Source organism: Erpetoichthys calabaricus, chromosome 9, assembly GCF_900747795.2.
Source record: "Erpetoichthys calabaricus chromosome 9, fErpCal1.3, whole genome shotgun sequence".
NCBI classification, from domain to species: domain Eukaryota; kingdom Metazoa; phylum Chordata; class Cladistia; order Polypteriformes; family Polypteridae; genus Erpetoichthys; species Erpetoichthys calabaricus.
In genome coordinates, this window is record NC_041402.2 from 194,748,655 (window position 1) to 194,761,952 (window position 13,298).

At 45.3% G+C, this 13,298-nt stretch overlaps 1 protein-coding gene across 1 annotated transcript in view; it reads right to left on the reverse strand.

The window, feature by feature from the left end:
• Window positions 1-4,234: 4,234 nt before the first annotated feature.
• anapc2 (anaphase promoting complex subunit 2) overlaps window positions 4,235-13,298 on the reverse strand; it is a 49,875-nt gene continuing 40,811 nt past the window's right edge. The window contains exons 9-13 of the mRNA XM_028808749.2: window positions 9,855-9,930; window positions 9,571-9,774; window positions 9,356-9,488; window positions 4,863-5,101; window positions 4,235-4,650 (exon numbers count right to left, since the gene is read on the reverse strand). Coding sequence (XP_028664582.2) covers window positions 4,438-4,650; window positions 4,863-5,101; window positions 9,356-9,488; window positions 9,571-9,774; window positions 9,855-9,930 — 865 coding nt within the window. The 3' untranslated portion in view covers window positions 4,235-4,437. The remainder of the gene's footprint in view (window positions 4,651-4,862; window positions 5,102-9,355; window positions 9,489-9,570; window positions 9,775-9,854; window positions 9,931-13,298) is intronic.

A 13,298-nucleotide genomic window follows, 5' to 3' on the forward strand; every position in this document is an offset into this window, starting at 1 on the left:
GCGTAAATAGTAACACCGCATTTCAGAAAAAGAACATCACGCCAACAGTCAAACATGGTGGTGCTGGTAGTACGAGGGTCTGGGGCTGCTTTGCTGCTTCAGCGCCGGGACGACTTGCTGTGATCGATGGAAACGTGAATTCTGCTCTCTACCAAAAAATCCCAAAGGAGAATGTGGGGCCGTCAGTCTCAAGCTGAAGCATACTTGGGTTCTATGATCCAAAACACAGGAGCAAGTCCCCCTCGGAATGGCTGAATGAAGTGTCTGGAGCGGCCAAGTCAAAGTCCGGACTTGAACCCAATTGAGATGCTGTGGCGTGACCTTCAGAAAGCTCTTCATGCTCAGAAAAAACCTCCAATGTGGCCGAACTGAAACAATTCTACAAAGGAGAGAAGAGTCGGCCACAATCCCTCCACAGCGACGTGAAAGACTCGCCGCCGGTCATGGCAAACACTTGATTGCAGTTGTCGCTGCTAAGGGTGGCACCAGCACCCACAAGGTTTAGGGGGCAATTACTTTTTCACATAGGGGGCCTTAATAAATAAAATCATCACTTAAAAACAGCATTTTGTGTCTAATATTTCAATTTGTTTGATGATCGGAGACATTTAAGTGTGGCAAACCTGCAAAAAAAATAAGAAATCAGGAAGGGGCAAATACTTTTTCACAGCACTGTATTGTTGGTTATGGTAGTGGGTTACTACGCACAAGCGCACCCCTCCTTGACTAAATCCCAGCCTTGCAATGGCATTCAATTGACACAGACACCTAGCTCTGCCAATCGCGGTGCACCATTCACGATGGGGACAACCCCCTGGGGGACAAATTCCTGCCACTCCCACCCCCCAAATCAATCGCACTCTGCTCAGTTCAACAAATGGGGGTGTAAAGACATTTACATGGGAAAAAGTGGGAGACAACGCCAGACAGACTGAGAAACACCAGCCTGACCTGCACAATGAAGACCTCCATGGACAGCACAAGTGAGGGGCCGGAGACAATCAAATGTCCAAATCACGGAATATCCCGCTCAATCAATCATGAAGAAAGGAGCAGACCACCCTCAGAAACTGAAGATGATGAGCGAGGGAGGCCACCACTAGACCCCTGAAGGAGTCACAAGCTACAGTAGTGGACATTTGTAGAGACAGTGCAGGCAGCGACTGTGCCCGAGTGCTTCAGCAGTCCCAGCTTTATGGAGGAGTGGCAAAGAGGAACAAAAAAGACGCAGGACATCTGGGCAGGAGACGAAGAGGGGAGCTGGGAGAAGGTTCAGTGATCTCATGAGACCAAAATGGAGCTTTTTGGCCAAGAGATTCATGGAATGTTACACTGCACTTTATCAAAACTCACACACACACCGTCCCCAAGGGGGAGCCAGTTGGGGGGCTGCATTGTCTGCGGAAGGCTTGTGAGGGGAGCGAGATACGGGGAAAGCCTGACGGAGTCTGCAAGAAACCTGCGCCTCGGGATGTAGCGGACTAAACAACCCAGCTAAGATTCACGGCACTTTTGACAGGGACTTACTTAGTTTTTCAGAGGGGGTCTCAGGAACGCACCCAGCTTTGGCCCGACGTCACACACACTCCCTTACAGAGACAAAAAGCGACCGGTAATAAAACACAAATTGAAGACTGTATTGAACAATAATAAATGAAATAGAACTACGCAAACTACAAGATCCCATCCACCCCAGTTCCCATCCGGTGATTATACAATAAACACAAATTCAACAATAACAGACGGCGAGGAAAATGGCAAAGTCCATGAAACACAGCAACTGATGGAATGAAATGATGGAGACGGACAGTCCACAGAGCAACTCGCCGTATGTGAATGTAAAGGTCAGTCCTACTGGTATTTTCTGATGAGATGATGACGTGTGAGGGGATCAGCAGCGCTCCATCCTTTCTTCGCAGGTCGACAACCAGTCCTCACGCAGCAGGAAGACACCAGACAGTCCACACACCAAACAGGAGACGATCCACGACAACACGAGGATCCACCGGCATTGGACGGTGAGGCAAACAGACAGGCGACTCCAGACATGACACAACAAAAAAAAACCTGTCCTCCTTTGTAGGACTGGCCTGCTTTTAAATCTCACGCCGGCCTCCTTGTCCCCAGCAACTCCTGCACCCTCAGCAGATGACCAATCAGAGCCACTGCAGGGACTGCTGGGACCAATCAGAACCACTGCAGGGTCTGCTGGGACCAATCAGAGCCACTGCAGGGTTTACTGGGACCAATCTGATCCACTGCAGGGACTGCTGGGACCAATCAGAGCCACTGCTGGGACCAGTCAGAACCACTGCAGGGACTGCTGGGACCAATCAGAGTCACTGCAGGGACTGCTGGGACCAAGCAGAACCACTGCAGGGTTTACTGGGACCAATCTGATCCACTGCAGGGACTGCTGGGACCAATCAGAGCCACTGCAGGGACTGCTGGGACCAATCAGAACCACTGCAGGGACTGCTGGGACCAATCAGAGCCACTGCAGGGACTGCTGGGACCAATCAGAGCCAGTGCAGGGTTTACTGGGACCAATCTGGTCCACTGCAGGGACTGCTGGGACCAATCAGAGCGACTGCAGGGACTGCTGGGACCAATCAGAGCCACTGCAGGGACTGCTGGGACCAATCAGAGCCACTGCAGGGACTGCTGGGACCAATCAGAGCCTCTGCAGGGATTACTGGGACCAATCCGAGCCACTGCAGGGACTGCTGGGAGTTGAAGTTTTCACTCCCCAGTAGCTATGACGGGCCCAAGCATAAAGCCAAAGCTCTGCAGGAACAACTTCAGCACGACGACGTCATGAATGTCCAGGAGTGGCTGAGTCGGAGCGCAGGTCTCAGTCCAGTGGAGGATTTGTGACTTGACAAAGGTAATTGACTCACGATGACCATGACACCTGGCACAGCCTGATATGGAGAGAGCCCTGTGAGCACAGACTCAAGGCTGTTATCTGCTGAACGGTGACATGAAGTTGTGAATCTCGTGTGGCGTTTCACATTTGTAATTCATTGACACCACACTGCAGAGACCGGTTTATGTTTTGATATCAAAGAGTCAGTTTCTGTTGATTAATTTGCCTTTTTTTGACACCAAACTGAATGTGACTCAAATGTTTTATGACAAGAAGAAGAAAACATCGGGTTGACTTTCTTCACAGGTGCAGTATGTTGATGGGTTTGTGGGGGTCTTTACTGTCAAGTGTGCGCAGTACAGGGAAATGCTGACCTTGCATGTGCTAATCGACATGTAACACTCTGCCACTAACCATGCCATGAAAGATGCCTGCTTGTTACCTGGCAGCCCCCTCAAGTCCCAGTGCTAGACTGCAGGTGGGGTCAAAGTGATGCTCTGATCAGTAAACAGGGGCTGTTCTGGTGACAGAAAGGGGAGTTGATTCAGATGTGCAGTGGCACTGAAACCATGAAAAAGCCAATCGTGGCCACACACACACACACACACACACACACACACAGACGCTCACACACACACACACGTGTACGCATATAGCACCATTCAAAGTACTTAAGAAACAGCAAGCCAAGACAAAGGACGTAATCCCACTTTGTCCCCAGCCCGCCGAGCTGCTCCGGGGTGTCGATGTCACAAAGAGATGTAACAGCACACCATTTCTCAAAGCTGCCGAGTTGGCACAGAAAAGTCACATTGAAGCAGAGGAGCATGAAAGACGACACGGACAGGCTGCCACATCCGATTTTCAATGCACACCAAGCAGCTGCAGCCACTCCAGTGGCCTTGAGACCACCAAATGCCCTTCCTTCTCGGCCAGTTGACGTACAGGAGAGCTCCTTTTGGGTACAATGGCCGAGTGTTCCTACCTCTACACACGGACCCTCACATTGAACGAGTCGAGGTAGAAGTACCAGCCACCTCTGCTCATGGAGACGTGCCCTCTCAACCTTCCTGAAATGACAGCAGGGGGACTCGGACTTGGGGGCCTTAATATTAGAGGCAATTATTCCTAGAGCGGACCTAAAGGAAACCCTCAACTCCAGCGGCCTAAAAGGGCTTCTCACAATCCCAAGAGGCCTGCTGCTGCCATCTTATGTTTTTCTGATATTAACATCTGTATAACTCACAGTGTGCTCACCACTCATTGCTTCATTTTTATCTACAGTGGTCCCAGTTGTTCAGGCCTGGTATTTTACTTTTAAAGACCCCCGTTCCCTGATCCACATTCATTTAAAAGCAAGGACTGTTAGAAGTTGATTGCTTTTTAAATTTATTACAAAAATCAGAGGAAACGAGAACCCACCCTCGTACTGACAGGCCCCTCAGAGCTCAGTAAACCCCTCCGTCACGTAACATTGTACATAAACCCTTCTATTTTTTTCACCAGTAAGACCCCAAAGCCAACCTGCCTTCACACAATGCCTCTCTCTCTTCTCTCTCCAGACTAGGTCAGTTGGGCGATTTGGGAAGGCGGTATGTGCCACCAGAGCACAGCAACTCGTGGTTTCTCACTTTTTTTTGCAAGAAGCTTTGCAGCTCCTGGATGTCCATCTCTGTGACGGTGGGGCCCATGGTGACAAACATCTTGAGCATGGTGTGAATCCGCTCCAGGGTCATGGTCTCCAGGTTGGTCAGCATGGCCTGGATGTAGGCCCAAAACAACTGCAAAGAAGAGAGATACGTGTGGATCAGTGGTTACTGAATACATTAATGGCGTATGTGTGTTTGGCTAAGGGGTGTCTGGGACATGGGCACCAGTTATTGGCACGCATGCTCACCTGCTACTCAAATATGGCCTCCAGAAAGGTGGTCTCACTGCAAGTACCTGGAAAGAAGATGCAGATCCCATGCCAAGGACACTAAACTGATCCTACCTGAAGTTTTTCTTCCCTCTGCTCCGACTGGGTGGCCATGTTGGATTCACCTTCCTCGTCACTGTCCAGAAGCACCACATTCTTTTCTGTCTTCTCGCACTGCATCTCCTCGATGACCACGTAGACGCCCGGGGACTCTTCTCGCAGCACACCTTGCTGTTGCCAAAATGCCATCTTTCTGCGGAGCATCGTACTTGGCACTTTCAGGGCATCACTGAGCTCCTCTAGTGTCCATGTGTCTGGGCAAAATAAGAAGACCAGCATAAAAAAAGTTAGTGAAAAGTTGACATGGTGGGGTGCTGTGGTCTGAATACACACATTCTGGGTGGTGCGGTGCCTGAATGTACTGTTTGTACTCACCCACGGGTGTGTTGGCACAATACTGATGGGGGGAAAGAAAAGAAAAGACGCACAACATTCATTATTGAACTGACGACTATAATAAACAAATGAGAACAAGAGAAGAATGACAGGTGGCCTCACCGCCCTTGGGCAGCTCGTGTGGTCACCTCTTCCAGCCACCCATGTTTGACACCCCAGAGCGTAGAGCCATTTTGATGAGAAACCTGATTATTGTTATTACTAATACAACTTCAATAAACATTTAGTCACGTTAAAAATAAAGCCAACTAGCCTCGGATGTTTTTCCATTTCTGTAGAATGGCGCAATGAAGTTGGTGGCCATTGGCAGGGAGAGGATCACATCTATGGATGTCGCAATCGGGGGCATCTCAAAAGTGCTGTGTGGGGTCACAGTCAGGAGAGAGGACAGGTAAGATGGCACCTCTGTCCCAGCATGCATGCCTATGGACAGCTGGAGACACGACGGGTGTGTGTGCCCTAGCACTGTGTAGGGTGGGGGTCAGGTCATGTAGGAGGTGTGAGCAGGGGGTCCAGCATCCAGAAGGGGGCGCTGGCTCTCTGGAAATATGTTTGTTAGACATTGCAGCCTTTACTAAAGCAAATGTTTATTACAGGGAACTCTTCAAATGTAATCAGGTGAAATGCAATGAATGATCTAAAATGGTGAAAAATAAGCAGAAAACTGGCAGAGGATTACATTTAAAAAGTTTAGATTAGCAAAAATGGAAAATTAAAAATGGGCCTCCTTCAGGGAACAACTAAAAGGTAACAACCTACAGGTTAAGGTTAAGGTTTCTTTATTTAGTCCTGTTTACACAACATGAAATGAAATTTGCCTTCTCAGTTGCATCTAATAACAGACAGAATAAAATAAAACAGACAAATAGAAACAAGAAAGGTTAAGGTAAGGCAGTTAGATAATACATACAGTACAGTGCATCCGGAGAGTATTCCCAGCGCTTCATCATTTTTTCCACATTTTGTTGTTACAGCCTTATTTCAAAATGGATTAAATTCATTTTTTTCCTCAGAATTCTACACACAACACCCCATAATGACAACGTGAAAAATGTTTACTTGAGGTTTTTGCAAATTTATTAAAAAATAAAAAAATTAAGAAATCCCATGTAGATAAGTATTCACAGCCTTTGCTCAATACTTTGTCGATGCTCCTTTGGCAGCAATTCCAGCCTCAAGTCTTTTTGAATATGATGCCACAAGCTTGGCACACCTATCCTTGGCCAGTTTGGCCCATTCCTCTTTCCAGTACCTCTCAAGCTCCATCAGGTTGGATGGGAAGCGTCGGTGCACAGCCATTTTAAGATCTCTCCAGAGATGTTCAATCAGATTCAAGTCTGGGCTCTGGCTGGGCCACTCAAGGACATTCACAGAGTTGTCCTGAAGCCACTCCTTTGATATCTTGGCTGTGTGCTTAGGGTCGTTGTCCTGCTGAAAGATGAACCGTCACCCCAGTCTGAGGTCAAGAGCGCTCTGGAGCAGGTTTTCATCCAGGATGTCTCTGTACATTGCTGCAGTCATCTTTCCCTTTATCCTGACTAGTCTCCCAGTCCCCCACAGCATGATGCTGCCACCACCATGTTTCACTGTAGGGATGGTATTGGCCTGGTGATGAGCGGTGCCTGGTTTCCTCCAAACGTGACGCCTGGCATTCACACCAAAGAGTTCAATCTTTCGTCTCATCAGACCAAAGAATTTTCTTTCTCATGGTCTGAGAGTCCTTCAGGTGCCTTTTGTCAAACTCCAGGCGGGCTGCCATGTGCCTTTTACTAAGAGTGGCTTCCGTCTGGCCACTCTACTGTACAGGCCTGATTGGTGGATTGCTGCAGAGATGGTTGTCCTTCTGGAAGGTTCTCCTCTCTCTACAGAGGACCTCTGCAGCTCTGACAGAGTGACCATCGGGTTCTTGATCACCTCCCTGACTAAGACCCTTCTCCCCCGATTGCTTAGTTTAGATGGCCGGCCAGCTCTAGGAAGAGTCCTGGTGATTTCGAACTTCTTCCACTTATGGATGATGGAGGCCACTGTGCTCATTGGGACCTTCAAAGCAGCAGAATTTTTTCTGTAACCTTCCCCAGATTTGTGCCTGGAGACAATCCTGTCTCGGAGGTCTACAGACAATTCCTTTGACTTCATGCTTGGTTTGTGCTCTGACATGAACTGTCAACTGTGGGACCTTCTATAGACAGGTGTGTGCCTTTCCAAATCCTGTCCAGTCAACTGAATTTACCACAGGTGGACTCCAATGAAGCTGCAGAAACATCTCAAGGATGATCAGGGGAAACAGGATGACACCTGAGCTCAATTTGGAGCTTCATGGCAAAGACTGTGAATACTTATGTACATGTGCTTTCTCAGTTTTTTTATTTTTAATAAATTTGCAAAAACCTCAAGTAAACTTGTTTCACGTTGTCATTATGGGGTGTTGTGTGTAGAATCCTGAGGAAAAATATGAATTTAATCCATTTTGGAATAAGGCTGTAACATAACAAAATGTGGAAAAAGTGATGCTCTGTGAATACTTTCCGGATGCACTGTATTTACACCAAAAAAAAAAATAAAAAAGTTACAGGATATTTATCAAAACCTAAATCATTATCTCCGATATTTCTTATTGAAAAGTCATCTGGCACTAGGAACAAAGGAGTTTGTGGTGCAATTTGTGTGGGTTTTCAAAGCGACTCTCCTTCCTGATTTACTGAACTTTAGTTCTACATGTAATGGATGTCTGTCATCAGTAGAGATGATTTCCAGCTTCTTTAGCATTGCCCTCTGACACACACACACCAGTCACATCATCTTCATCAGCCCCAATAACTTTAGCTGTATACTTCATAATCTGCTGGAGCTTTTTTGAGTTTTGGTTTGCCAGACAATTAAACCAGGCAATGAACCTGAAAGTGATCACAGACTGGATCAGACTGCGATAAAAAGACAACATGAGGTCCTTGTCTACTTTAAATAGTTTGAGTTTATGGAGGAGAAGTAAGCGCTGATTGCATTTAGAGAATAATTTTTTTGTATTTGCATTCCAGTTAAGATTGTTATCTAGGTAAGTTCCTAAGTAGTTATATTCAGTCACTATTTCTACCTCCTCTCCCAGAACTACAATAGGTGAACATACAGATTTCTGTCTCTTAAAATCAAATATCATTTCTTTGGTCTTTTTTACATTCAGGGTGAGAGAGTTTTTATTGCACCAGTTTACCATCCAGTCCACTTGATTTAGATAGTGGTGTTCTGCAGCAATTCAAGTAAATGAAGCCTTGAAAACAATTTGCTCAGGTGTCCCAACTTCAGTTAATTACTTCAAACCCCACTCTGTGTCTTAAAAGCAGAGTTGGAGCCGACTGAAGATGGCAGTTTACAGGAGCTTCCCATCCAATTGAACGGACCTTGAGGAGGACGAGATAACCTGCCTGAATCCAGGTGTGGAAAGCTTGTAGAGATTTCGGCAAGAGGACTCAAAGCTGCCATTGACACCAAAGGGACTTCTGCAAAGTACTGAATTTGGGGGGGGGGGGGGGGGGGGAATCTGAACACTTACGGGATTCACAGTTTTTGATTTTTTTATGGATTTGTAAACCTTTCTGAAAACATGTTACAAGCTGTTGAGTGGGAATTGATAGGCGAAAAGGTCAAATGTATCCTGATACAAGTAAAATCTACAGCACAATAAAGTGTGCAGAAAATGAAGGGTCCGAGAGCTTTCTGAATCCTCTGCAGTTCTTCTACCAAATCAATAAGAGATCAGTCTCATCACCAGCTTGGCCTTTTCTGGTAATTTATAAATGGTGGCATCATTTCATGCCAATTTATTCATAAAACTGAAATTCACATAACTAAGATATAGAAAAAAGGGGCCTGCTCCGTTCTTAACAAGCGCTTTGACAAATAAGATCATCAACACATTTGCTATTTGTTAAAAAAAAAATTATGTTTCACTCAGAAAACGATACACACAAACACATTATATCCGTATCTACTGAAATAGTCAGAATTTTGAATAGCACGGTGAAAGCCCCCAGTCCCATCGTCACATACAACTAAAGGGCAAGAAGCAGCAGTGAACCACGGCTCTGGTGGTGACGCCCAGGTGGGGTGGCACTTACTCTTGTCCTGGAAGTGAAGAATGATTGCCGCATGCATGGGAGAGACGGACAGGTTGGACATCGTGCGGTCAGCTAACTCGAGGTCCAAGGTGACCGAGCCCAGGTGAGGCTTCCAGCTGAGTGTGCGCATGGCCTGCAGATGAACAGAACGACATTTCCTCAGGCTCTCTACTCCCCTAACCCTCTCCTATCTCCAAGCTCTCACACATTTATACCTTCAGCTTCTCGTATCGCTTTGTGTAGGCATCCATGACTTCTCTGATGGCCGGCGGAAGCTCCAGCTTCTCCTCCTTTAGGGTTGGCCAGAACTCGCTGGAAAGAATCATACCGTTCAAGGGAAATTTTGGCTGCTGGTCCTCGGGCAGTTTTGCTTCCTCGTCGTGGATGTTTGTGTTGATGCGCCGCGAGTCCACGACATCCTGCACACAACCAGAACGGGTGAGAGAGATGCAGCCCCTGTGAACACCTGGACCCAAGACCAGCACACGTGCCCACCTACCTTCAGCATAACTTCACAGAAGTGCATGTAAGACTCTCCAAAGCGCAATTTCAGAAGCTCCACATTCCGAATCTCCCTGCAGAGAGAGATAGAGAGTCAGACAAAGTGATCGGCCAGAAGATCAGCACTTCTGTCATGGAGACAAAACCCCTTGAAACGTCTTCTGTTTTTGCTGCACTGTAGCTCCCCGAGTGGCTTCGTTTAGAATGAAAGGTGCTCACCCTACACCCTTCATAACTGGTTTTTACATTTTACTAGCCATCCCTTGCGGCTCTGCCCATGTAGTAGTAAAACAGGACAAACTTTAAAAATCAATAAACAAGGCAGAGGCAAGGTGCACTCCAACACGTGGCGACAGGTAGAGCAACTCGAACGGAGGCTGGTGCGTGAGTGAGGAGGGCCCTGTCCCCCTCCTCTCAGCCCGCAGCCTCTGTCTCTCGGATGCACGCAAATAAATCGGTGCCGCAAGTAAACTCTGATACTTAGCGCGATGAGAGAAGTCGCAAAATCAACTGCAATGTTCAAGCAAATTCTAGAAAAAAAAAACCCCCGATCCAAATCTGTTAAGTAGATCTCTTGTGAAAAGCGGACAGACACACAGACATTGGATTTTTTTAGATGTAGACTAGACATCCCCTGCGGCTCTGCCCGTGTAGTAGTAAAACAGGACAAACTTTAAAAATCAATAAACAAACAGGTGTTGCTGGCTAAGTGGAGGCAAGGTGCGCTCCAAAGCGCAGAGGTAGACCGACTCGAATGGAGGCTGGCGCCTGAGTGAGGAGGCTCTCTACTCCTGAGGTCCCGCTTTCCCCTCCCCTCGGCCCGCAGCCTCTGTCTCGGATTGGCATGCATATATTGCTCCTGCAAGCAAACTATAATTCTTAGCGCAATGGGAGAAGTCGCCCCTTGGCCCGCAGCCTCTCTCTCTCTCTCTCAGATTAGTACAAATAAATCGGGACCACAAGTCAACTCTGATTCTTAGTGCAATGAAAGAAGTCGCAAAATCTACCGGAATGTTCAAGCAAATCCTAGAAAGAAAAAAAAAAAACAATCTAAATCCGTGAAGTAGTTCTCTCATTCACAAGCTAAGCGGAGGTAAGGTACACGTCCCGAGGCTGGTGCGTGAGTGAGGAGGGTGTCGCCCCCCTCCCCATGGCACCGTAGCCTCTCTCTCTCTCTCTCAGATGCGCACAAATAAATCGGGACCGCAAGTCAACTCTGATTCTTAGTGCGATGAAAGAAGTCGCAAAATCAACTGGAACGTTCAAGCAAATTCTAGAAACAAACCGATCTAAATCCGTTAAGTAGTTCTCTCATGAAAAGCGGACAGACAGGCGTTGGATCTTATTTATATAGAGATTTACCAAACAGATTTTTTAGCTGCTCCTTCGTCATTAAAAAAAGAAAAAGGAGTAGCAATGAAGTACAATTCTGAATTTTGAATAATGTTAACTATTAGACATTTAAATACACAGTATGTATATTGTACTTAGAGAAAACAACACACTAATGACCAAAAAATAACACTCATCAGGTTACTCATCAAATAACAAGGTACACAATGTCTGCCTGGCACAGGGGCATTCACCGACTCCGTTAACCAGTTATTTATTACTAGTCATTAAGCCCGTTACAATAACAGGTGCTAGTACAGTAGTGCATAAACATTAGTAGGAACAGTCTATATTAAATGGCAAGGGACCTTGACCTCATTCTGTTTGTTGGTCGTATTTTTCTTTGTCTTTCTGCCTTTCTTTTGTTGATCTTTACTTGCTGAGCTGACCGTTCTTTGTGGGCTGCCGCCGTCTATTGTGTGTCTTTAATTTTCTGTGACAGTAATACTGTCTTGTACATCCACTGGCTTGTACGTCCATAATATACCTTTAATTTTCTCTGGCGGTAATACAGGCGTGTGCGTCGGTAATATGCCTTTAATTTCCTCTCGCAGTAATACTGGTTTGTATTTCCGTAAAATGCCTGTAATTTTCTCTGACAGTAATATCGCGAGTCGCACCGTGCCCCGCGCATGCGCACTTCACCAGAAGACACCCACACACGGACACCTGGACGCACACAGGGATTTTATTAAAGAGGATTGGGTACCACAGCATGAAGTTAAAGTGAGGGCAGATATTCATGTCAACAATGGCCTGTTGCACTTTGCCCAATTATCAGGCCTCTTATTTACAGTTTGGAGGCCCACTAGAATAAGCTTTCACTGGTTTGCGACTCTCAGACCTTGTTGTGATGTGAGATTTTACATATAACTTGATAAATGTTTTGTATGTCTTTATTTGTAATTTGGGCAAAGCAATGTAATTTAGTGTTTACCCCCCCCCTTAGGAATGGGTCTGTTTGAATTTTACGACAGGATTTGGAGGATGTGTTTTAAACCAGTTTGCCGAGTGTTTCTTTGCTAAAGTCATTTCTACCCCCGCAAATGGGCTAAGGTGTACTTTAACATATGGTTTGGGGGTGGCAGGTGTTAAGATGTTCTATTTCCCCCATTGGTCTGAAGTATGGCTGTTTGGAATTGGCTTGGTTCAGAAGCCTTTAAGTACTACTATACCCTATTGGCTGTAGGGGTTGGACAGAAAATCTATATATTTACTTGTTTAACCTCACACTCTCTCTCTTACTAACCAACATCTGAAAGAAGCATCTCTCTTGCTAACCTGTGATGATGAAGACGACACAATGAAGAGCACAGCTCAGCAGCCATTTTGAACAGACATGTGGCTGAAAGCTGAGCACCAATGATGCCTTAACTAGAGACATTTAAGTAACCACAAGTCTGTGTGCCACCTGAACTACATATCACCATTTAATCAGGTTGTATGGTGGCCAATATTCAAATGTACTTTGCATTTTGTTATTATTTATGAATATTATCAGTAATACATTATTTTATGTGTAACTTAACTTCTGCTTGTCTTTTACTACATCTAATTGCATGAGATTATAAATATAGAAGGGAAGGTGGGGATAAGTTATATACTATAACTAGCAAAATACCCGCGCTTCGCAGCGGAGAAGTAGTGTGTTAAAGAGGTTATGAAAAAGTAAAGGAAACATTTTAAAAATAACGTAACATGATTGTCAATGTAATTGTGTTGTCATTGTTATGAGTGTTGCTGTCATATATATATACATATACACATATACACACACATATACACACATATTATATATACATATACACATATATTTTATATATATATATATTTTATATATATATATTTTATATATATATATATATATATATATATATATATATATATATATACACATACATACATACATACATACATATACACACATAGATGCACTTACAATAACATAGAAATCAATATAAACAACATTAACATCATTATCATATGAGAATATGAAGTAATATATAAGAAGCACATTTCATATAAATATAAATAATTAAACAGTAAAATC